This window comes from Bos indicus x Bos taurus, chromosome X (genome assembly GCF_003369695.1).
Source record: "Bos indicus x Bos taurus breed Angus x Brahman F1 hybrid chromosome X, Bos_hybrid_MaternalHap_v2.0, whole genome shotgun sequence".
NCBI lineage: Eukaryota > Metazoa > Chordata > Mammalia > Artiodactyla > Bovidae > Bos > Bos indicus x Bos taurus.
Window position 1 is genome coordinate 15982582 of NC_040105.1, and position 27598 is coordinate 16010179.

General features: G+C 37.9%; 1 protein-coding gene and 1 non-coding gene across 2 annotated transcripts in view; one reads left to right on the plus strand and one right to left on the minus strand.

The window, feature by feature from the left end:
* Positions 1-27598, minus strand: part of SCML2 (Scm polycomb group protein like 2) — a 120564-nt gene that overhangs the window by 11076 nt on the left and 81890 nt on the right. The window contains exons 8-11 of the mRNA XM_027534264.1: positions 21938-22159; positions 19399-19524; positions 17426-17629; positions 16298-16480 (exon numbers count right to left, since the gene is read on the minus strand). Coding sequence (XP_027390065.1) covers positions 16298-16480; positions 17426-17629; positions 19399-19524; positions 21938-22159 — 735 coding nt within the window. The remainder of the gene's footprint in view (positions 1-16297; positions 16481-17425; positions 17630-19398; positions 19525-21937; positions 22160-27598) is intronic.
* TRNAY-GUA lies at positions 15953-16024 on the plus strand. Its single transcript has one exon. It is a non-coding gene; the product is annotated as a tRNA-Tyr (tRNA).

A 27598-nucleotide genomic window follows, 5' to 3' on the forward strand; every position in this document is an offset into this window, starting at 1 on the left:
TAAACTCCGGGAGTTGATGATGGACAGGAAGGCCTGACATGCTGCAATTCATGGGGTCACAAAGAGTCGGACACCACTGAGCAACTGAACTGAACTGAAGTAACTGAACAGATGTCAGTAGTCACATATAACAAAATTAGCCCATGAAAAGTCATTAAATTAGTCCAATAAAGTCTCTTAAAAATAGAAACATCACCAGCAACAACAGACCCTAAGAAGGAGTAGGGAACCTGATTTTCAGACTTGCTGCATTATATTACTTTTAAATTTCAATTAAAAATTAGGAGACATGCAAAGAAATGGAAAGTATGACCCATACATGGTGGGGGTGGGGGGGGGGCGGTGAGAGTCAACAGAACCTGCCTATGAGAAAGCCCAAACATTGGACTTACCAAGCAAAGATATCAAATCAGTTATTTTATATGTGGACAAAGAACTTTAAAAAAAATCATGTCTAAAGAATTAAAAGAAAGTATAAGAACAATGTCTCACACTATTGATAAAGTGATAAAAAATTATTTAAAAAAGAATCAAATAGAACTTCAAGACTTGAAAAGAGTAATAAATGAAATAAAAAATAATACACTAGGGGGCTCAACAGCAGATCTGAATTATCAGAAGAATCACCAAATTTTGAAAAAGGTCAACTGAAATTAGTCTGAGGAACAGGAAAAAGAAAAGACCATCACAGCACTATAAAGCAATTATCCTCCAGTAAAAAAAAAATTTTTTTAAACATCAATGTAAAACAGGAAATGAGGGTGGTCTTGTCCAATCTGACTCCAAGATTTGAGGAGTTATGCAGTACACAATAGCTGCATAAATCCCATTACTAAGTAACTGTTGTTATTTAAGAATTAAATAAAAATATTTTTCTTCAAAAAAGAAGAAAAAATGAACAGACCTCAGAGACCTGTGGGATATCAAAGATCAAGCAGTACCAAAATACACATAATGAGAAACTCCTGGAAGGAGAAGACAGATAATAAGGAACAGAAAGACTATTTGAAGAAATAATGTCTAAAAGCTTCCCAAATTTAATGAAAACTGTTAATGTGCACAATCCAAAAAATACAAAAGTCTCCAATTATGATAAACTCAAAGATATCCACATCTAGAAAAAAACACAGTCAACCATCAAAAGCAAAAGATGAAAGATGATATTGAAATCAATAACAGAAAAGCAAATCATACATACAAAGGATCCTAAAGAAGACTAGCAACTGACTTCTCATCAGAAACTACAGAGGCTAGAAGGAAGTAGAAATATATTCAAAGCACTGAAACAAAAAGATGGTCAATGAAGAATTATATATCTAGCAAAACTAATCTGTTAAAAATGAAGGAGAAAATAGGAAATTCTCCATAAAGAAAATTTGAGAAAAACTTTCATTTGTCTCATTCCTAGAGAGGTACCCTGTAAGAAACACAGGGGACTCCTTCAAGATGAAATGAAAACAGACAATAACTTAAATCTACATTAGAAAAAAAGAGTACCATTTAAAATGTATAAAATGTAATCTGTATGACAATAATAGCACAACGAAGGGTGCAAGAAATAAAGTTATGCTTCAGCAAAGTTTTTGCTGAAGTTTTAATACCAACCAAATTAAGTTGGTATTAATCCAAACTGAAAAAAAGACCTTCACGACCAAGATGATCACGATGGTATGATCATTCACCTAGAGCCAGATATCCTGGAATGTGAAGTCAAGGAGGCCTTAGAAAGCATCACTACGAACAAACCTAGTGGAGGTGATGGAATTCCAGTTGAGCTGTTTCAATTCCTGAAAGATGATGCTGTGAAAGTGCTGCACTAAATATGCCAGCAAATTTGGAAAACTCAGCAGTGGCCATGGAAAAGGTCAGTTTTCATTCCAATCCCAAAGAAAGGCAATGCCAAAGAATGCTCAAACTATCACACAATTACACTCATCTCAACGCTAGTAAAGTAATGCTCAAAATTCTTCAAGCCAGGCTTTAGCAATACGTGAACCATGAACTTCTGATGTTCAAGCTGGTTTTAGAAAAGGCAGAGGAACCAGAGATCCAATTGCCAATATCTGCTGGATCATCAAAAAAGCAAGAGAGTTCCAGAAAAACATCTATTTCTGCTTTATTGACTATGCCAAAGCCTTTGACTGTGTGGATCACAATAAACTGTGGAAAATTCTGAAAGAGATGGGAATACCAGACCACCTGACCTGCCTCTTGAGAAACCTATATGCAGGTCAGGAAGCAACAGTTAGACATGGAACAACAGACTGGTTCCAAATAGGAAAAGGAGTACGTCAAAGATGTATATTGTCACCCTGTTTATTTAACTTATATGCAGAGTACATCATGAGAAATGCTGGGTTGGAGGAAGCACAAGCTGGAATCAAGACTGCCGGGAGAAATATCAGTAACCTCAGATATGCAGATGACACCATCCTTATGGCAGAAAGTGAAGAGGAACTAAAGAGCCTCTTGATGAAAGTGAAAGAGAAGAGTGAAAAAGTTGGCTTAAAGCTCAACATTCAGAAAATGAAGATCATGGCATCCGGTCCCATCACTTCATGGGAAATAGATGGGGAAACAGGGGAAACAGTGGCTGACTTTATTTTTCTGGGCTCCAAAATCACAGCAGATGGTGATTGCAGCCATGAAAATAAAAGACACTTATTCCTTGGAAGGAAAGTTATGACAAACCTAGATAGCATATTAAAAAGCAGAGACATTACTTTGCCAACAAAGGTCTGCCTAGTCAAGGCTATGGTTTTTCCAGTGGTCATGTATGGATGTGAGAATTGGACTGTGAAGAAAGCTGAGCGCTGAAGAATTGATGCTTTTGAACTGTGGTGTTGGAGAAGACTCTTGAGAGTCCCTTGGACGGCAAGGAGATCCAACCAGTCCATTCTAAAGGAGATCAGCCTGGAGTGTTCTTTCGAAGGAATGACGCTAAAGCTGAAACTCCAGTACTTTGGCCACCTGATGCGAAGAGTTGACTCATTGGAAAAGACTCTGATGCTGGGAGGGATTGGGGGCAGGCATAGAAGGGGACGACAGAGGATGAGATGGCTGGATTGCATCACTGACTCGATGGATGTGGGTGTGAGTGAACTCCAGGAGTTGGTGATGGACAAGGAGGCCTGGCGTGCTGCGATTCATGGGGTCACAAAGAGTCGGACACGACTGAGCAACTGAACTGACTGAATCCAAACTAGACTGTTTTAAATAGAGATGTTAATTTTAATCCCCAAGGCAATTTAAAAAATAACTCAAAATATAGTAGGGCAGTCGCAAGATGGCGGAGGAATAGGACGGGGAGATCACTTTCTCCCCCACAAATTCATCTAAAGATCATTTGAATGCTGAGCAACATCCACAAAACTTGGACACTGGCAGAGGACACCAGTCACCCAGAAAGGCAGCCCATTCTCCTCGAAAGAAGGTAGGACAAAATATAAAAGACAAAAAGAGAGACAAAAGTTAGGGGCCAAGACTTTTCCTGGGGAGAGAGTCATGAAGGAGGAGAAGTTTCCAAACACCAGGAAACCCTCTCACCGGTTGGTCGGTGGGGAGTTTTGGAATCTCAGTTGAGTTCAGTTTGGTCATATCTGACTCTTTGCGACCCCATGAATCGTAGCACACCAGGCCTCCCTGTCCATCACCAACTCCCAGAGTTCACCCAAACTCGTGTGTATCGAGTTGGTGATGCCATCCAGCTATCTCATCTTCTGTCGTCCCCTTCTCCTCCTGCCCCCAATCCCTCCCAGCATCAGAGTCTTTTCCATTGAGTCAACTCTTCGCATGAGGTGGCTAAAGTATTTGCATTTCCGACTCAGCATCAGTCCTTCCAATGAACACCCAGGACGGGTCTCCTTTAGGATGGACTGGTTGGATCTCCTTGCAGTCCAAGGGACTCTCAAGAGTCTTCTCCAACACCACAGTTCAAAAGCATCAATTCTTCAGCACTCAGCTTTCTTCACAGTCCAACTCTCACATCCATATATGACCACTGGAAAAACCATAGCCTTGACTAGACGGACCTTTGTTGGCAAAGTAATATCTCTGGCTTTTTAATATGCTATCCAGGTTGGTCATAACTTTTCTTCCAGGGAGTAAGCATCTTTTAATTTCATGACTGCAATCACCATCTGCAGTGATTTTGGAGGCCCAAAAAATAAAGTCTGACACTGTTTCCCCTGTTTCCCCATCTATTGCCCATGAAGTGATGGGACCAGATGCCATGATCTTAGTTTGCTCAATGTTGAGCTTTAAGCCAACTTTTTCACTTTCCTCTTTCACTTTCATCAAAAGGCTTTTTAATTCCTCTTCACTTTCTGCCATAAGGGTGGTGTCATCTGCATATCTGAGGTTATTGATATTTCTCCCGGCAATCTTGATTCCAGCTTGTGCTTCTTCCAGCCCAGCGTTTCTCATGATGTATCTCAGAGGGCAACAAAACTAGAAGAAAAAAAAAACCCCACAGAATACGTGCTGAACTGCCACTCCCAGTGGAAAAGTACCCCAGATACTCACGTCCAGCCACCAAAGAGTTGGGGCTGGACAGGGAGTCACCGGCTGCATGTTTAAGGTAAGGACTGGGCCTGAATGCCCTGAGGACAGTCTGAGGGAGCTAATGTGAGATAGCAACCCAAACTATGGGATAACCAGACAGAAAAAAAAGAGAACTTTCCCATGAAAGACTCTAACCTAATGCGCATCTTGGCCCACTCACAGAACAAAGGATTGAGTGAATACCAATGGAGAGCTAGCTCCTTTATACAGGCCCCTCCCCCACTGGAGGCAGATAGGCAGGTGTGCGATAACAAGAGCCAGAAGGCAAGGGGCAATCTCGGCCCCAGAGACTGGAATCCTCTACCAAACTGTGAGCAGGCTCCCAATTGCTAACCACATATTCCTGGGATCCTAGAGGGATGACATCTGCCAGGAGGGTTGCAGCCTGAGTTCAGCTCCCCAGGTGAGACACACAGCATATCAGAGACAGTGCTCTCACAGTGCACCGGGGAAACCGAGCAGCCAGGACCCGGGAGGTGATTAAGACACACAGCCCAACTGGGACAGTGTGCTTGCCAAGCACCTGGTCACCTGAGCTGCTCAGACCTGGGAAGGGCACAAAACGCATGCCCAACTGACTCTGTGCCCTTGTGGAGAACACGAGAACCTGAACCTGAGCAGCTTAGACCTGGGAAGTGCAGGAAACGCAGGGCCTGCTTTGGACAGTACCCCTGCAGAGCAACCTGGAGCCTGAGCAGTGTAGACCTGGAAAGCACATACCACCATGAGCTGGGGCAAACCCTGTGAGGTCCCTACACTGTGAGCACTCACCACACATGCCTGTGATATTTGTTTGCAGTGTTACTCCCTTTCCACAACACAAGTGAACAAGTGAGCCTAAATAAGTGACCACCTTTGCCCCCTTGTCTCAGGGTGGAAATTAGACCCTGAAGAGACTTGCAAACAGAGGAAGGCAAAATAAACAAAGAAGAGGGAACTGCTCTGGAACTGACAGGTGCAACAGATTAAAACCCAGTAGTTAACACTGACTAAGCATTGGAAGGAACCTATAGACCATGAGAAGTATAAGCTGAACAAGGAAATATCTGAAACAGAACTGAGCACACACTGCCCACAACAGCTCCAGAGAAATTTCTAAATACATTTTTACTATTACCATTTTTTTTATTTTTAGGTACTTTATTACTACTTTAATTTTCATTTTTATACACTACTATTACCTTGCAAAAAAAGACCCTATTTCTAATGCAAATTTCATATATATTTTTCATAATTTTTGTGATAGATTTTGTTTTGCATTTTTAATATTGTATTTTTCAGAATCTACTCTAGGTTTTTAATCTTTGCTTTTTGGTATTTGCTATTAACTTTGTACCTTTAAGAATCTAATCTGCAATAACCATGTTCACATAGGGGTGTGATTACTGGCTTCATTGCTCTTTATACTTCTGACTCTCCCTTTTCTGCACCTGGTCACCTATATCTCGTCCCTCCCACTTCTATTCTCTACTTAACTCTGTGAATCTCTCTGGGTGTTTCAGGCTGTGGAGAACACCTAGGGAACTGATTACTGGCTAGACTGGTCTCTCCCCTTTTGATGCCCCCTCTTCTCCTCCTGGTCACCTCTATCTCCCTCCTCCCTCTTCTCTTCTCTGTGTAACTCCCTGAACCTATCTGGGTGTTCCAGACTGTGGAGAGCACATAGGGAATTGATTACTGCCTAGATAGCTCTCTCCCCTTTTGACTCCCCCTCTTCTTCTGGTCACCTCTATCTTTCTCCTCTCTCTTCTCTTCTCCATGTATCTCTGTGAACCTTTCTGGGTATCCCTCACTGTGGAGAATTTTTTCACCATTAACCTAGATATTTTATCATCTATGGTGTATGGATGGAGAAGTCTTGAGGCTACTATAATAAAAAGACTGAAAGCCAGAGTCAGGAGGCTGAAATCCAAAACTTGAGAACACCAGAAAACTCCTGAATCCAGGGAACATTAATTGACAAGAGCTGATCCAAAAGCCTCCATATTTACACTGAAACCAAGCTCCGCGCAAGAGCCAACAAGTTCCAGAGCAAGACACACCACATTAATTCTCCAGCAATGCAGGAACACAGCCCAGAGCATTAAAATACAGGCTGCCCAAACTCACGCCAAACCCATAGACGCCCCAAAACTCACTACTGGACACTTCATTGCACTGCAGAGAGAAGAGATCCAGCTTCATCCACCAGAACACAGATGCAAGATCCGCTAACCAAGAAACCTTGACAAGCCACTAGTCCAACCCCACTCACAGGGAGCAAGCTCCACAATAAAGAGGAAACACAAACTTCCAGCCTAAAGAAAGGCCACCCCAAACACAGAAATTTAAACAAAATGAAAAGGCAAAGAAATATTCAGCAGGTAAAGGAGCATGATAAATGCCAAAAACAAACAAATAAACAAAAGAAAAGGAGATAGGGAGTCTACCTGAAAAAGAATTTAGAATAGTGATAGTAAAGATGATCTAACATCTTGAAAGACAAATGGAGTTACAAATAGCCTGGAGACAAGAATGGAGAAGATGCAAGAAATGTTTAACAAGGACCCAGAAGAAATAAAAAAGAGTCAATCAATAATGAATAATTCAGTAACTGACATCAAAAACACTCTGGAGGGGCCAATAGTAGAATAACTGAGGCAGAAGAGAGGATAAGTGAGGTGGAAGATAGTATGATGGAAATAATTAAAGCAGAGAGGAAAATAGAATTAAAAGAAATGAGGACAACCTCAGAGACCTCTGGGACAATGTTAAATGCCTCAACATTTGAATCATAGGAGTCCCAGAAAAAGAAGACAAAAAGAAAGGGCATGAGAAAATACTTGAGGAGATAACAGTTGAAAACTTCCCTAAAATGGGGGAAAAAATAGCCACCCAAGTCCAAGAAACCCAGAGAGTCCCAAACAGAATAAACCCAAGGAGACATACCCCGAGACACATATTAATCAAATTAATGAAGATCAAACACAAAGACCAAATATCAAAGGCAGCAAGGGAAAAGCAACAATAACACACAAGGGGATCCCCACAAGGATAACAGTTGATCTTTCAATAGAAACTCTTCAGCCCAGAAGGGAATGGCAGGACATACTTAAAGTGATGAAAGAGAAAAACCTACAATGCAGATTACTATACCCAACAAGGATCTCACTCAAATATGAAGGAGAAATCAAAAGCTTTACAAACGCTTTTAAGTTTAATTAGGTCCCATTTGTTTATTTTTGCTTTTATTTCCAAATTCCAAATTCCAATAAAAAAATTACTTATTTATTATTTGCTTTATTTCTGGGAGGTGGGTCATAGAGGATCCTGCTGTGATGTATGTCGGAGAGTGTTTTGCCTATGTTCTCCTCTAGGAGTTTTATAGTTTCTGGTCTTACATGTAGATCTTTAAGCCATTTTGTGTTTATTTTTGTGTATGGTGTTAGAAAGTGTCCTAGTTTCATTCTTTTACAAGTGGTTGACCAGTTTTCCCAGCACCACTTGTTAAAGAGATTGTCTTTAATCCATTTGTATATTCTTGCCTCCTTTGTCAAAGATAAGGTGTCCATATGTGCATGGATTTATCTCAGGGCTTTCTACTTTGTTCCATTGATCTATATTTCTGTCTTTGTGCCAGTACCATACTGTCTTGATGACTGCAGCTTTGTAGTAGAGCCTGAAGTCAGGCAGGTTGATTCCTCCAGTTCCATTTTTCTTTCTCAAGATTGCTTTGGCTATTCGAGGTTTTTTGTATTTCCATACAAATTGTGAAATTATTTGTTCTAGCTCTGTGAAGAATACTGTTGGTAGCTTGATAGGGATTGCACTGAATCTATAAATTGCTTTGGGTAGTATACTCATTTTCACTATATTGATTCTTCCAATCCATGAACATGGTATATTTCTTCATCTATTGGTGTCCTCTTTGATTTCTTTCACCAGTGTTTTATAGTTTTCTATATATAGGTCTTTAGTTTCTTTAGGTAGATATATTCCTAAGTATTTTATTCTTTTCGTTGCAATGGTGAATGGGATTGTTTCCTTAATTTCTCTTTCTCTTTTCTCATTATTAAGGTGAAAAGACAGCCTTCAGAATGGGAGAAAACAATAGCAAATGAAGCAACTCACAAACAACTAATCTCAAAAATATACAAGCAACTCCTACAGCTCAACTCCAGAAAAATAAATGACCCAACCAAAAAATGGGCCAAAGAACTAAGTAGACATTTCTTCAAAGAAGACATGCAGATGGCTAACAAACACATGAAAAGATGCTCAACATCACGCATTATCAGAGAAATGCAAATCAAAACCACTATGAGTTACCATTTCACGCCAGTCAGAATGGCTGCAGTCTAAAAGTCTACAAGCAATAAATGCTGGAGAGGGTGTTGAGAAAAGGAAACCCTCTTACACCGTTGGTGGGAATGTAAACTAGTACAGCCACTATGGAGAACAGTGTGGAGATTCCTTAAAGAACTGGAAATAGAACTGCCTTATGATCCAGCAATCCCACTGCTGGGCATACATACTGAGGAAACCAGAATTCAAAGAGACATGTGTACCCCAATGGTCATCACAGCACTGTTTATAATAGCCAGGACAGCCAGGACATGGAAGCAACCTAGATGTCCATCAGCAGATGAATGGATAAGAAAGCTGTGGTACATATACACAATGGAGTATTACTCAGCCGTTAAAAAGAATACATTTGAATCAGTTCTAATGAGGTGGATGAAACTGGAGCCTATTATACAGAGTGAAGTAAGCCAGAAAGAAAAACACCAATACAGTATACTAACACATATATATGGAATTTAGAAAGATGGTAACAATAACCCTGTATACTAGACAGCAAAAGAGACACTGATGTATAGAACAGTCTTTTGGAATCAGTGGGAGAGGGAGAGGGTGGGATGATTTGGGAGAATGGCATTGAAACATGTATAATATCATAGATGAAACAAGTCACCAGTCCAGGTTTGATGCACAATACTGGATGCTTGGGGCAGGTGCACTGGGATGACCCAGAGGGATGGTATGGGGAGGGAGGAGGGAGGAGGGTTCAGGATGGGGAACACATGTATACCTGTGGTGGATTCATTTTGATATATGGCAAAACCAATACAACATTGTAAAGTTAAAAAAAATAAAAATAAAATACAATTTCTAGCAGGAAAAAAAAAAAAAAAGCTTTACAGACAAGCAAAAGCTGAGAGAATTCAGCACCACCAAACCAGCTCTTCAAAAAATGCTAAAGGATCTTCTCTAGACAGGAAACAGAAAATGTTTATAATCTCGAACCCAAAACAACAAAGTAAATGGCAACAGGATCATACTTATCAATAATTACCTTAAATGTCAATGGGTCGAATGCCTCAATCAAAAGACAAAGACTGGCTGAATGGATAGAAAAACAAGACCCCTATATATGCTGTCTACAAGACACCCACCTCAAAACAAGGGACACACACAGACCCAAACTGAAGGGCTGGAAAAAGATATTTCATGCAAATAGAGACCAAAAGAAAGCAGGAGTAGCAATACTCATATCAGATAAAATAGACTTTGAAATAAAGGCCGTGAAAAGAGACAAAGAAGGAAGGACACTACATAATGATCAAAGGATCAATCCAAGAAGATATAACAATTATAAACATATATGCACCCAACATAGGAGCATCGCAATATGTAAGGCTAAGGCTAACACATATGAAAGGGGAAACAGTAATACAATAATCGTGGGAGACTTTATTACCCCACTCACACCTATGGATAGGTCAACCGAACAGAAAATTAGCAAGGAAACACAATCTTTAAATGATACAATGGACCAGTTAGACCTAATTGATACCTACAGGATACCTACAGGACAGTTCACCTAAAACAATGAATTTCACCTTTTTCTCAAGTGCACACAGAACGTTCTCCAGGATAGATCACATACTGGGCCATAAATCTAGCCTTGATAAATTCAAAAAAATTTAAATCATTTCAAGCATCTTTTCTGATCACGAGGTAAGATTAGATGTCAACTACAGGAGAAAAACTAATAAAAATACAAACATAAGGAGGCTAAACAGCATGTCTTGAATAACCAACAAATCACAGATGAAATCAAAATATGCATAGAAACAAATGAAAATGTAACCACAACAACCCAAAGCCTATGGGATTCAGTAAAAGCAGTGCTAAGGGGAAGGTTCATAGCTGTATACGCTTACCTCAAGAAACAAGAGAAAAATCAAATAAATAACCTAACTTTACACCTAAAGCAATCAGAAAAAGAAGAAATGAGGAACCTCAGGTTTAGTAGAAGGAAAAAAAATCATACAAATTAGGGCAGAAATAAATGAAAGAGAAACAAAGAAAAATCAACAAAACTAAAAGCTGGTTCTTTGAGAAGGTAAATAAAATAGACAAACCTTTAGCCAGACTCATCAAGAAAAAAAGGGAGAAGAATGAAATCAACAATATTAGAAATGATAGTGGAAAATCACAACAGACAACACAGAAATACAAAGGATCGTAAGAGACTACTATCAGCAACTATATGACAATAAAACAGACAACTTGGAAGAAATGGATGAATTCTTAGAAAAGTATAACCTTCCCAAACTAAACCAGGAAGAAACAGAAAATCTTAACAGACCCATCACAAGCAATGAAATCGAAACTGTAATCAAAAATCTTCCAACAAACAAAAGCCCAGGACCAGCTGGTTTCACAGGTGAAGTCTATCAAAAATTTAGAGAAGAGCTAACAGCTATTCTACTCAAACTCTTCCAGAAAATTGCAGAGGAAGGTAAACTGTCAAACTCATTCTATGAGGCCACCATCACCCCAATACCAAAACCAGACAAAGATGCCAAACACACACACACACACACACACACACACACACACACACACACAAACTACAGGCCAATATCACTTATGAAAGTGAAGTCGCTCAGTCGTGTCTGACTCTTTGCGACCCCATAGACTGTAGCCTATCAGGCTCCTCTGTCCATGGGATTTTCCAGGCAGTAGCACTGGAGTGGATTGTCATTTCCTTCTCCAGGGGATCTTCCCAACCCAGGGCTCAAACCTAGGTCTCCCGAATTGTAGATAGACCCTTTACTGTCTGAGCCACCAGGGAAGTCTGGTGAACTTCACTGATGAACACAGATGCAAAAATCCTCAACAAAATTCTAGCAAACAGAATCCAACAACATATTAAAAAGATCATACATCATGACCAAGTGGGCTTTATCCAAGAGATGCAAGGATTCGTCAATATTTGCAAATGAATCAATGTGATACACCAAATTAACAAATTGAAAGATAAAAACCATATAATAATCTCAGTAGATGGAGAGAAAGCCTTTGACAAAATTCAACATACATTTATGATAAAAACGCCCCAGAAAGCAGGCATAGAAGGAACAAACCTCACATAATAAAAGCCATATATGATAAACCACAGCAAACATTATCCTCAATGGTGAAAAATTGAAAGCATTTCCTCTAAAGTCAGGAATAAGACAAGGGTGCCCACTCTCACCACCACTATTCAACATAGTTTTGGAAGTTTTAGCCACAGCAATCAGAGAAGAAAAAGAAAAGGATTGGAAAAGAAGAAGTTAATCTCTCACTGTTTGCAGATGACATGATCCTCTACACAGAAAACCCTAAAAATTCCACCAGAAAATTACTAGAGCTAATCAATGAATATAGTAAAGTTGCAGGATATAAAATTAACACACAGAAATCCCTTGCATTCCTATACAGTAACAATGAGAAAACAGAAAAATTAAGCAAACAATTCCATTCAACATTGCAATGAAAAGAATAAAATACTTAGGAATAAATCTACCTAAAGAAATAAAAGACCTATATATAGAAAACTATTAAACACTGGTGAAAGAAATGAAAGATGACACAAATAGATGGAGAAATATACCATGTTCATGGATTGGAAGAATCAATATAGTGAAAATGAGTATACTACCCAAAGCAATCTACAGATTCAGTGCAATTCCTATCAAGCTACCAATGGTACTTTTCACAGAATTAGAACAAATAATCTCACAATTTGTATGGAAATACAAAAACCTCAAATAGTCAAAGCAATCGTGAGAAAGAATGGAACTGGAGGAATCAACCTGCCTGACTTCAGACTATGCTACAAAGCTATAGTCATGAGGACAGTATGATACTGGCACAAAGACAGAAATACAGATCAACAGAACAAAATAGAAAGCCCAGAGATAAATCCACGTACCTATGGACACCTTATCTTTGACGAAGGAGGCAAGAATATACAATGGACAAAAGACAATCTCTTTAACAAGTGGTGCTGGGAAAACTGGTCAACCACTTGTAAAAGAATGAAACTAGAACACTCTCTAACACCATACACAAAAATAAATTTAAAATGGCTTAAAGATCTACATGTAAGACCAGAAACTATAAAACTCCTAGAGGAGAACATAGGCAAAACACTCTCTGCATACATCACAGCAGGATCCTCTATGACCCACCTCCCAGAATAATGGAAATAAAAGCAAAAATAAACAAACAGGACCTACTTAAACTTAAAATCTTTTGCACAACGAAGGAAACTATAAGCAAGGTGAAAAGACAGCTTTCATAAAAGGAGAAAATAATAGCAAATGCAGCAACTGACAAGGAATTAATCTCAAAAATATACAAGCAACTCCTGCAGCTCAATTCCAGAAAAATAAACGACCCAATAAAAAAATGGGCCAAAGAACTAAACAGACATTTCTCCAAAGAAGACATACAGATGGCTAACAAACACATGAAACAATGCTCAACATCACTCATTATCAGAGAAATGCAAATCAAAACCACAAGAGGTACCATCTAACGCTGGTCAGAATGGCTGCTATCAAAAAGTCTACAAACAATAAATGCTGGAGAGGGTGTGGAGAAAAAGGAACCCTCTTACACTGTTGGTGGGAATGCAAACTGGTACCGCCACTATGGAGAACAGTGTGGACATTCCTTAAAAACTGGAAGTAGAACTGCCATATGACCCAGTAATCCCACTGTTGGCCATACACACCAAGGAAACCAGAATTGAAAGAGACATGTGTACCCCAATGTTCATTGCAGCACTGTTTATAATAGCCAGGACATGGAAGCAACCTAGATGTCCGTCAGCAAACGAATGGATAAGAAAGCTATGGGACATATACACAATGGAATATTACTCAGCTATTAAAAAGGGAACACATTTGAATCAGTTCTAATGAGGTGGATGAAACTGGAGCCTATTATACAGAGTGAAGTAAGTCAGAAAGACAAACAGCAATACCATATATTAACATATATATGTGCAATTTAGGAAGATGGTAACAATGACTCTATATCTGAGACAGCAAAAGAAACACAGACATAAAGAACAGACTTTCAGACTCTGTGGGAGAAGGCAAGGGTGGGATGATTTGAGAGAATAACATTGAAACATGCATATTACCATATGTGAAAAAGATCACCAGTCCAAGTTCGATGCATGAAACAGTGCACTCAAAGGTGATGAACTGGGACAACTCTGAGGGATGGGATAGGGAGGGAGGTGGGAGGGGGGTTCAGTATGTGGGACACATGTACACCAATGGCTGATTCATGTCAATGTATGGCAAAAATCACTGCAGAGTAGTAAGGTAATTAGCCTCCAATTAAAATAAATTAATTAAAAATAGTAATCAGAACAAGGAAATTAAAATGGCACACAAGAAAACATCTATTTAAAACAAAAGAATGCAATAATGGAGGAAAAGAACTCTCCCCTCAAAAAAGACACATATAGAAAACAAATATCAAATGGTAGATGCAAATCCTATCTTATCAGTAAGTATATTAAATGTACATGAAATAAACACTCCAGTAGACATTAGATTGGCATAATGGATTTTTTAAAGTTCCAGTTACAAACTTACTACAAGAGACAAACTTTAAATTCAAATACACAAGAAGGCTGAAAATACAAGGATGGAAAAAATATACCACACAAACAGTACTGAAATGTCTATACTAATATCAGACTTTAAGAAAATCCTAAGGAATTCATACACATACAGAAACCCCAATGAGAACTAATAAACAAATTCAAGGTTATAGATTATAAGATTAATATACAAAAATCAATTGTATTTCTATATACTTGCAATAAACAAGCCAAAAATTAAGTTGAGAAAGTAATTCTATTTACAATAGCATAAAAAAGAGTGAAATATTTAGGGATGAATTTATCAAAAGAACTGCCAGATGTACTCTCTGAAAACTACATCACTGTTGATAAATTTAAAAAGACCTAAATGAATGGAAAGACATTCTGTGTTCATGAACTGGAAGACTCAATATTAATATGGCAATTATCCCTAAACTGAACCATAGATTCAACACAGTCCCTATTACAATCCCAGCTGGCTTCTTTGCAGAAACTGTCAAGCTTATTCTAAAACTCATATAGAAATGCAAGGGACTCAGAACAGCCAAAACAATCTTTAAAAAGAACAAAGTTGGAAAACTCATCCTTCCCAATTTCAAAACTCACTACAAGAAGCTACAGTAATCAACGTAGTATAGTACTTCCATGAGGATAGACCTAGAGATCAATAAAATAGAAAATCCAGAAATAAACCCTTTATTTATAGAAAACTCATTTTTGACTAGGGTGTCAAGACAAGAGGGAAAAAGTGGTCTTTTACAAACAGTGCATGAACAACTAGATTTCACATGTGAAGGAATGAAATTGGGCCCCTACATCTCACAACACAGGGCAAAACATGGAGTAAATCTTTATGAACTTGTATCAAGCAATGTTTTCTTAGATATGAAAACAGAAGTACAAGAAACTAAAGAAAAAATAGATAAATTGGACTCCATCACAATTAAAACTTTTTTACTTAAAAGGACACCATTAAGAAAGTGAAAAGACAACTCACAGAATGGGAGAAAATATAAGCAAAGCACATATCTGAATGGAACTTTTAATCAGAATATAAAGAATTCCTTATATATTTATATATAACAAATATGTAATATATACATATATAATAAATATAAAAATATGTCTTATAATGAAAAGACAAATAATCCAATTAAAATGGGCAAAGGATTTGAATACACATTTCTCCAAAGATGATGTACAAATAGCCAATAAGCATAAAGATGTTCAACATTAGCCACTAGGGAAATGCAAATCAACCACAAAGATATTGGGCTGGCCATAAAGTTTGTTCCAGTTTTTCCATAAGATGTTACAGAAAAACTCAAAGTTTTTGGCCAACCCAATAGCTCTGAGGTTTTGATTCTCAAGTTAATTATGAATACAATGAGAAATTACTTTTCCATTTTGAATGAACAAAAAACTATATATTATACATGCCTGGCTTCCCTGGTGGCTCAGACGGTAAAGCGTCTGCCTGTAATGCAGGAGACCCAGGTTCAATTCCTGGGTCGGGAAGGTCCCCTGGAGAAGGAAATGGCAATCTACTCCAGCACTCTTGCCTGGAAAATCCCATGGACGGAGGAGCCTGATAGGCTACAGTCCATGGGGTCGCAAAGAGTCGGACACGACTGAGCGACTTCACTTTTACTTTATACATGCCTAGTTAGTTCACTGTGGCTAAAAGGTTTACCTTAAGGAGGACACAAGGAAAAACTGAATTATACAAGACTCTCAAGTTAGTGAAGAATCTAATGTAAGATTAGTATAAAATTTTACATTTTCTCTTACCTGGTTTATTTTGATCATTCTCTTCAGGACTATGAGTATTACCTCTATAAGAGCTAAAAGGCTGGCTACTCAAAAGGTTATCACACTGCAGGCTGTGGCACAAGTTCTCAAGAAAGCGAAGAACAAATGATGCACTGTTCACTGGAGGCAGCTGGATGGAATGAATTTCCCCATCAAAAGCAGCTATGAAAAGATGTCAGAGTCACATCATAAAAAGATGAGAACCATAACACCAACAACAAAAAAGCCATCAATATAGGAAATATAAATCTAATGTGTGATTTTTGTAATTTATAAAGGAATAATCTTAAATTATATAAGTTCCTCTCATTCAAACACAATAGTCCAAACTAAGAAAAGCATTCTCATTTAAAAATATTCATAAAGTAAACAACAACAATAGAAACCCACTGATCTACAATACTTTCTACTCTTCCAAACATTGAGTGAAGTGATTGAGTGAAGCTGCTCAGTCATGTCCGACTCTTTGCAACCCCGTGGACTGTAGCCCACCAGGCTCCTCTGTCCATGGGATTCTCCAGGCAAGAATACTAGAGTGGGTTGCCATTTCCTTCTCCAGGGGATCTTCCCAACCCAGGGATCGAACCCAGGTCTCCAACCCAGGTCTCCTGCATTGCATGCAGACTCTTTAACCTCTGAGCCACCAGGGAAGCCATGGGTATAAATGCAGTATCTGATCACACAATCATGAGAGCCATATGTATCTTATCCCTTAATCACTTCTTGAATCACATTTTTATTTAGAGATTCTTATATATTAGTCTGTTTTCTTAAAAAAAAATTAAAATATATTAATATAAAGCTCACTTTATCTATAGTAAGCTTAATAAAGAAGGTAAAAGGAAAAATCTGTACCTCTTACTTCAATTTACAGTATTACTGACATTATTAGTTTATTTTGAAAGTTAAACTTTTCAAAACAGGGTTAAAAGTCTATAAACATATAATTATTATAAATATTCTATATATTAACAAAATAAATATTGGATTATCATCAATAGAATAAAAAATTAGAAAATAATCTATGTATTTTATAAAATCTTTGCCTTCTTGAAACCTAAAATCCAATTAGAGAACAAAAGCTGATAAAGGATTAGATGTGCATACCGGTTATCACTTCTCCTCCACGATCATCTGGCTTAAGGAATTCAAAAACAGTCTTACTTTGAATGGCACAATCCACACAGGCCTGCACCATCTGCCGGAGCACCACATTGACAGGGCCTGGGCCAAAGTGGTCTGGCAGCTGCTGGATTTTGTTCTGATCCAGGTGAGGGCCACAGTTTCCATGTTTGTTTATATAGACACAGACTTGATGAAAAATGTGTATATAGATATAACAATGAGATTGGTTAGAAGGAACACAAACACTACATCATCACTATATATCCCATTAGCCACACTTCACTCAAAGAGAACCTAAACACAGTTAATTTCAATTATCATTTCTGTTATCTAAAAATATGTAAACATAGTTTCACATTGTAAAAATATATTAAACCTAGAAAGAAATAATCCAAAAGCTTCTTCAATTTTCTAGATTTCTGTCCAAACTAATTATAGAAACAATAGAAGTTTTAGTAGCATCACAAAACAATTCTTTGCACATTCCCATATTAGATAAAAATGGCTTAGAGACAAGAATATTTTCACTTTTTTACTGCAGTCACAGTGCAAGAATTTTCTTTCAAAACTGGTCATGTTAGCACATTCCTTTTGGACCGAATTTATTTTAAATCAACAATACTGCATTTATTTATTACATAGTATTTTCTAAAGTAACCACATAATTTAAGATATGTGTCACAGTAAGTTCTAATGACCTGGAGAAAATTTTTCATTAATTTTAAGAAAATTAAAATGTTCTTTCTATACATGCTGAGGTTCAGAAAAGAAAATTTTAAGAATAAATGCTTTCCTTAGTATAATAAAAGCATTTAGCATTTAGAAGTAAATACCCTATAATCACAGTCAAGTTTCCTTAATTTTTCTTCACTGAGAATCAAATTCTAACCAACATACAATGTAATATGATTATTACCAAAAAGAAAATATATTGTCCCCCTAAATCAAAAGGCATGTTGTTTTTCTCCACTGCTTTATTGCAAAATTTTCATCTATATAAAGTCTGTATTTAGTACAATAAAAACCCATTAATCTCACTTTCACCATGTTGAAATATATGATAATTCTCAACTTTTTGGCAACAGCCAGAGGAAGGATCAACCCTGTCATAGAAATATCACCTACTAAAAACAACCTGAGGTACTGATGGCCTTGACAAAGTTCTACTGAGCACAAATGAGCTAAACAAGGATTTCAATGTTTATACTCATTTAGTCAGTCTCACCAGCTAATGGACTAAAAATCAGAAATAATAAAGTGACAAAATGGGAAATGTAACAATAATTATTTTTAAAGTGATACCTATTTCAATAAATTAAACTATAATTTCTTTTCAGTAAGAAAAGAAAAATTGAGGGGAAAAAGTCCAGGGAAGAGAAGAATGTAAGAGAAAGATAATTAAGAATCTAGGAGAGGAAGCAATAAAACTTGCTATAAAAAAAACAGGAAGGAATAAGGAAATCTGTGGAAGATGACAAATCAAAGGGATTAATTAGTGTGGGTGCCTGTCATTTCACACTCTTTACACAGCAAACAGCAATTTAAAGTCATCATGTCCCTTGACAGGCAAGGATCTGTGAAAATTTTAAAAGGCATTTAAAAAAGGTTTGAGGTAACTTTAAAAATATATACAAGACAAAAAGACAAATTGTGAAATGAAATAATGGGAAAACAAGAATAGATTTGACAATAATGCAAATGTTATAAATTTTACCAAGAGGGATAAAATATCTTAAGGATGCTGAATTTTCAGGTGACTCATGTATTTAAACAGACTGTTTTTCCTTAACATCAAAATAAACAACTAGAATTTCAAAATATTTTAATATGAAAAATGCTCAAAGAAATGCTTATTATCATCTTTTCTCCCTCTTATTTTATTTTCAGGACTTCAAAGACACTGAATATAATACAACAAAAGTACTAATTTTATACTCTTAAAAATACTAATTTACCTGTAGACATCACTATTTTAGATGACCCAGGGAAAACATCCTTATCATATGAAATGTTACCATGTTCTCTGGCCAGTGCATTTTCAGAAGTTGAAGATGTGGAGCAAATGACAGGAATACGTTTCCCTGGTAAAAAAGAAAAAATTCCTAGATAAGGAGGTCAGAAAATCATTAGCATCACTGGTCCACAAATGATCAGTGGTCAGAAGTCCTTTGGGATGGAAATTTCTTTATTACAAATTGTAGTACTTTCCAAACTGTGCCAAGAGGGGACCATAAGCTAGTCAAGTAGGAGAGAAAGAGACCAAGAGACTGGGATTCCCAATGCTATCCCTGCTCCACCTAGTCATACCTTAGACAAAATAATTATTATATAAAACTTGTGGTTTGTTTGTTGCTTTTTTGTTTTTTTAGCTTTCCAGGTGGCTCAGTGGTAAAGAATCTGCCTGCTAATGCAAGCGATGCAGGGTTCCTGGGTCAGGAAGATGCCCTAGAGGAGGAAATGACAACCCACTCCAGTATTCTGCCTGGAGAATGCCATGGACAGAGGAGCCTGATGGGCTACAGTTCATAGGGTCTCAAAGAGTCAAGACACAACTGAGCATGCATGCATCTAAGTTTTATACACTCTGGAAATCTAATCCAGGAATTCATCAAATGAGGTTGGGGAACCTCAACAAGGCAGAGGACAGTTTGTCTTCAGAAAGCAGTCACTCATCTGGGTTTTTACTGTATCTAGCCTGCATTTCTCCATATTACACATGATAATTTTGACAAAATTAAAAGTGGCTTGCTAAAGTCCATACAGAATTATGCCCACTGTATCTAAGAACAAATGTCTTCTGGGTATTGTTAAAATTCACTAGCGGTTTATATTATATCAGCTCTTGGTGTTTTCTAGGAGCTAACTTCAAACAAGACTCTTTGAGTATCAGAAAAGAGGACTTTGGGCCTAGAAAAGGTAATAATAGAGATATTTAAAAGGCAGGGACAAAGGAGAAAAAGTAGAACACTCAGTGCTGTTGGATTTTTCTTTGTTTAAATTAGTGACCGTTATCTGGGTTCACAGTATAGCAGTAAATTATGTTATTTTTAAAGTGTTGTTGTTTAGTCACTAAGTTGTGTCTGACTCTTTTTCGACCCCATGGACTGTAGCCTGCCAGGTTCCTCTGTCTATGGGAATTCCCAGGCAAGAATATTTGCCTTCTCCCAGGATCTTCTCCAAGGGTCTTCTCGACTGAGGGATTGAACCTGCATCTCCTGCACTGGCAGGTGAATTCTTCAATGCTGAGCCACCAGGGAAACCCTTTTAAAGTATCAGATCAGATCAGATCAGTCGCTCAGTCATGTCTGACTCTTTGCGACCCCATGAATCGCAGCACGCCAGGCCTCCCTGTCACATCACCAACTCCCGGAGTTCACTGAGACTCACGTCCATCGAGTCAGTGATACCATCCAGCCATCTCATCCTCTGTCGTCCCCTTCTCCTCCTGCCCCCAATCCCTCCCAGCATCAGAGTCTTTTCCAATGAGTCAACTCTTCGCATGAGGTGGCCAAAGGACTGGAGTTTCAGCTTTAGCATCATTCCTTCCAAAGAAATCCCAGGGCTGATCTCCTTTAGAATGGACTGGTTGGATCTCCTTGCAGTCCAAGGGACTCTCAAGAGTCTTCTCCAACACCACAGTTCAAAAGCATCAATTCTTTGGCACTCAGCCTTCTTCACAGTCCAACTCTCACATCCATATATGACCACAGGAAAAACCATAGCCTTGACTAGACGAACCTTTGTTGGCAAAGTAGTGTCTCTGCTTTTGAATATGCTATCTAGGTTGGTCATAACTTTCCTTCCAAGGAGTAAGCGTCTTTTAATTTCATGGCTGCAGTCACCATCTGTAGTGATTTTGGAGCCCAAAAAAATAAAGTCTGACACCGTTTCCACTGTTTCCCCATCTATTTCCCATGAAGTATTTTAAAGTATACTGAGTTTTAAATAAACTGCCCCAAAGATAAATACACCCATGCAGTATTTTCAGTGTGGTTTTGAAGAGATCAAATACTATTCAGTCTTAAGTTGATCCAAGATTCTACACCTTTATATTTAAGAGTATATTTCTTACAGACAACATGTATTTGGATCCTATATATAACAGTTTATATCTGCTAGTCCCAAAATCCCAATCCCTTTCTCTCCCCCTTCCCCCTTGTAAAAAGCCTTATACACTCTTGGTACATTCCTCAAGGGTGTCATAATACTCTTGTTATTGTTCAGTCACTAAGTTGTGTACAAATCTTTTGAGCCCACCAGGCTCCTCTGACCATGGGATTTCCCAGGCAAGAATACTTGAGTGGGTTGCCATTTCCTTATCAAGGGGATCTTCCCAACCCAGAGATCAAATCCACGTCTCCTTTATTGGCAGGTGGATTCTTTACCACTGAGCCATCTGGGAAGCCCATATAACACTCTTAGTAAATCCTAAACTGTATGTTTAATAATAAGGCACTACAGAGACCCATAATAGAAATTAGTAGGAGATACAACTAACCTTTCTTCCTGAGTGTGGGCCTTTTTTCTTTGTTGTGGTATTCTTAACAGAACTTCCCTTCTTGGGGTCTGAAGGACATCCAGGTGGTTTAGGCCGACCTGATTTCTTAGTCTGATGTGTTGGTAATATTATAGCACTGTTCTGTGGAGACTGCATTGAGCGCTGAGCTGCCTTGGAAGGAGGCGGCTGTGTTTTTGTGGTATTCTTCGTAATAAGAACTGAGAGAAAAAACACACAACACAAAAATATGATTAAAGTAAATGACATAATTAAAGTATTTTCTTCTTGATTCAAAAGACATTTAACTCAATCTTTAAAAATATTCCAAAGGTTACTCATTGAAAACCACCTGAAATAAAGGTACCATTTAAAATCAAGTTAAAGATATTTTAAGATTTTAGATTATCAGGAAATAGTCTGATTCTCCAGAAAAAATAAAGATGCTCTTATAAGAACCAGTAACTTCAAACTTATCTGGCACACTGAAAAACTCTATCAATTTACCTTTTGTCTGTTTCTAGTATTTCTAGTCCTTGGCAGATAAAAGTTTTTCCTTTAGAAAATACTATCCAATGATGCCATATATAGGAATAATTCTGCCCATCAAAATAGAAAAACATAAAGCAGCTACAATGGCTCCTGCTTCATCTTCTAAAGGTCAAAGGAATCCCCCTACTTGATTTTTAATGGCTAAAAGATATTATATCCCTATATATATATATTTAATAGTAAAGTTTTATAAGCTACAATATAGACTCTACATTAACATGGTCACAGAAGGACTGTCATATCCAAATGATTTGAATTTGTTACTTGCAGCCCAATCAAGACAGCTTTAATATTTCAAATGAAGGTTACTTGCCAAGTTACTCTTACATATATTCAAAGTAAAAAGAGATATTTTTAGTATTAATCCCTTAATTTCATTAGTATAAAAAAAATGAATTTTACATAGTAAATAGTACTGATGTCAAAAAGTCTTTACAGGAAGAGCTGAGCTACCAGGGAAGCCCCGTGACCCTGTATACATCTATGAAAAAAAAATCAACTACTTGTATTAGGTCCCCGGTAGCTCAGCTGGTAAAGAATCTGCCTGCAATGCAGGAGACCCCAGTTCCATTCCTGGATTGGGAAGATCCCCTGCAGAAAGGATAGGCTACCCACTCCAGTGTTCTTGGGCTTCCCTGGTGACTCAGATGGTAAAGAATCTGCCTGCAATGTGGGAAACCTGGGTTTGATCCCTGGGTTGGGAAGATCCCCTGGAGGAGGGCGTGGCAACCCACGCCAGTATTCTTGCCTGGAGAATCTCCATAGACAGAGGAGCCTGAAAGGCTACAGTCCATGGGTTGCAAAGAGTCAAACAAGACTGAGTGATCAAGCACTGAAATTTTATTTTGAGAGCTTCGTTTTACAACTTAAGGCTTCCCTGGTGGCTCAGTGGTAAAGAATCCACATTCAATGCAGGAGACGTGGGTTTGATCCCTGGGTCAGAAAGATCCCCTAGAGAAGAAATGGCAACCCACTCCAGTATCTTTGCCTGGGAAATCCCATGGATAGGGGAGCCTGGCAGGCTACAGTTCATGGGGTCACAAAAGAGTCTAAGAAAACTTAGCAAACAAACAACAGCAACATTTTACAACCTGAAACAAATTTACCACTTTGCTTCTCCCATCCTCAAAGACAAGGTGTAAACTGACTTTCTATGGAGAATACCACATCTTCCCAGCAGCCTTTTTATCTACCTCTATCAGTCACCAAGTCAAGAGGGTGGAACAGCTCAGCTGCCAGGGCAAACGGAGGACCACTTAACTGCCTCCTTCTCTTTTCTCTTCCCCTTATTTATAGTAATTCACCTACTTACACCTGCCTCTTTTTAACTCTTTACCATCATCTAATTTATACTCCATGCTCATTTCCACTTTTTTCAAATAACTCTAGCAACATAATTCACATTTGTTCTTCTTACAGTCTCCCTGATATCATCTTCAGGAACTGAAAGATCATACTTCTTTTTTTTTTTTTTAATTTTATTTTTAAACTTTACATAATTGTATTAGTTTTGCCAAACATCAAAATGAATCCATCACAGGTATACATGTGCTCCCCCTCCTGAACCCTCCTCCCTCCTCCCTCCCCATACCATCCCTCCAGGTCGTCCCAGTGCATCAGCCCCAAGCATCCAGTATCGTGCATTGAACCTGGACTGGCATCTCGTTTCATACATGATATTTTACATGTTTCAATGCCATTCTCCCACATCTTCCCACCCTCTCCCTCTCCCACAGAGTCCATAAGACTGTTCCATACATCAGCGTCACTTTTGCTGTCTCGTACACAGGGTTATTGTTATCATCTTTCTAAATTCCATATATATGCGTTAGTATACTGTATTGGTGTTTTTCCTTCTGGCTTACTTCACTCTGTATAATAGGCTCCAGTTTCATCCACCTCATTAGAACTGATTCAAATGTATTCTTTTTAATGGCTGAGTAATACTCCATTGTGTATATGTATCACAGCTTTCTTATCCATTCATCTGCTGATGGGCATCTAGGTTGCTTCCATGTCCTGGCTATTATAAACAGTGCTGCGATGACCATTGGGGTACACGTGTCTCTTTCCCTTCTGGTTTCCTCAGTATGTATGCCCAGCAGTGGGATTGCTGGATCATAAGGCAGTTCTATTTCCAGTTTTTTAAGGAATCTCCACACTGTTCTCCATAGTGGCTGTACTAGTTTGCATTCCCACCAACAGTGTAAGAGGGTTCCCTTTCCTCCACACCCTCTCCAACATTTATTATTTGTAGACTTTTGGATCGCAGCCATTCTGACTGGTGTGAAATGGTACCTCATAGTGGTCTTGATTTGCATTTCTCTGATAATGAGTGATGTTGAGCATCTTTTCATGTGTTTGTTAGCCATCTGTATGTCTTCTTTGGAGAAATGTCTGTTTAGTTCTTTGGCCCATTTTTTGATTGGGTCATTTATTTTTCTGGAATTGAGCTGGAGGAGTTGCTTGTATATTTTTGAGATTAGTTGTTTGTCAGTTGCTTCATTTGCTATTATTTTCTCCCATTCTGAAGGCTGTCTTTTCACCTTGCTGATAGTTTCCTTTGATGTGCAGAAGCTTTTAAGGTTAATTAGGTCCCATTTGTTTATTTTTGCTTTTATTTCCGATATTCTGGGAGGTGGGTCATAGAAGATCCTGCTGTTATGTATGTCAGAGAGTGTTTTGCCTATGTTCTCCTCTAGGAGTTTTATAGTTTCTGGTCTTACATTTAGATCTTTAATCCATTTTGAGTTTATTTTTGTATATGGTGTTAGAAAGTGTTCTAGTTTCATTCTTTTACAAGTGGTTGACCAGTTTTCCCAGCACCACTTGTTAAAGAGATTGTCTTTAATCCATTGTATATTCTTGCCTCCTTTGTCAAAGATAAGGTGTCCATATGTGTGTGGATTTATCTCTGGGCTTTCTATTTTGTTCCATTGATCTATATTTTTGTCTTTGTGCCAGTACCATACTGTCTTGATAACTGTGGCTTTGTAGTAGAGCCTGAAGTCAGGTAGGTTGATTCCTCCAGTTCCATTCTTTTTTCTCAAGATCGCTTTGGCTATTCGAGGTTTTTTGTATTTCCATACAAATTGTGAAATTATTTGTTCTAGCTCTGTGAAGAATACTGTTCTTTGAAAGGATAAATAAAATTGACAAACCATTAGCCAGACTCATCAAGAAACAAAGGGAGAAAAATCAAATCAATAAAATTAGAAATGAAAATGGAGAGATCACAACAGACAACAGAGAAATACAAAGGATCATAAGAGACTACTATCAACAATTATATGCCAATAAAATGGACAACGTGGAAGAAATGGACAAATTCTTAGAAAAATACAACTTTCCAAAACTCGACCAGGAAGAAATAGAAAATCTTAACAGACCCATCACAAGCACGGAAATTGAAACTGTAATCAAAAGTCTTCCAGCAAACAAAAGCCCAGGTCCAGATGGCTTCACAGCTGAATTCTACCAAAAATTTAGAGAAGAGATAACACCTATCCTGCTCAAACTCTTCCAGAAAATTGCAGAGGAAGGTAAACTTCCAAACTCATTCTATGAGGCCACCATCACCCTAATACCAAAACCTGACAAAGATCCCACAAAAAAAGAAAACTACAGGCCAATATCACTGATGAACATAGATGCAAAAATCCTTAACAAAATTCTAGCAACCAGAATCCAACAACACATTAAAAAGATCATACACCATGACCAAGCGGGCTTTATCCCAGGGATGCAAGGATTCTTCAATATCCGCAAATCAATCAATGTAATACACCACATTAACAAATTGAAAAATAAAAACCATATGATTATCTCAATAGATGCAGAGAAAGCCTTTGACAAAATTCAACACCCATTTATGATAAAAACTCTCCAGAAAGCAGGAATAGAAGGAACATACCTCAACATAATAAAAGCTATATATGACAAACCCACAGCAAACATTATCCTCAATGGTGAAAAATTGAAAGCATTTCCTCTAAAGTCAGGAACAAGACAAGGGTGCCCACTTTCACCATTACTATTCAACATAGTTTTGGAAGTTTTGGCCACAGCAATCAGAGCAGAAAAAGAAATAAAAGGAATCCAAATTGGAAAAGAAGAAGTAAAACTCTCACTATTTGCAGATGACATGATCCTCTACATAGAAAACCCTAAAGACTCCACCAGAAAATTACTAGAACTAATCAATGACTATAGTAAAGCTGCAGGATATAAAATCAACACACAGAAATCCCTTGCATTCCTATACACTAATAATGAGAAAACAGAAAGAGAAATTAAGGAAACAATTCCATTCACCATTGCAATGGAAAGAATAAAATACTTAGGAATATATCTACCTAAAGAAACAAAAGACCTATATATAGAAAACTATAAAACACTGGTGAAAGAAATCAAAGAGGACACTAATAGATGGAGAAATATACCATGTTCATGGATTGGAAGAATCAATATAGTGAAAATGAGTATACTACCCAAAGCAATCTATAGATTCAATGCAATCCCTATCAAGCTACCAAGATCATACTTCTGATGCTTCATCATCCTGACCTCATCATTAGACAATTTGTGAAGCTCTTCTACCTCTAAGATAATCAACTGTGCTCCCCTTGTCTACATCCAGCTTCCTTATCTGTCATTTTTTGCTTCATACCAACTGATCATGCTTTTCATTCTCATTATAAGACTTAGTCACAAGCCCTCTTCATTTTCATCCAATCTATTAGCTATCTTCTGGCTTTACTTTACTCCCTATTAACCTGCCCCCAACTGTCCACCTCCACCAAATTCCCGTAACTAGTATCCCTTACGTTATCACCACCTGATCTTTGATGATGTCCAACATGTCAGCTCCAACCTCTGAGTCACACTCACATTTGTTTTCTCTCGTCCTAAGCTATAGAACAAAGGTCAGCAATCTTTCTGTAAGGAACCAGACAGTAAATATTTTAGGCTTTAAATGTCATATGTGGTCTCTGTCACACAATCTTCTTTGTCTCTTCAGTTTTTTAAATCCTTTATGAATATAAAAAGTATTCACAGCTCACAGGCTACATGTGGCCCTCAGATTATAGTCTGCCAACTCTGTAACA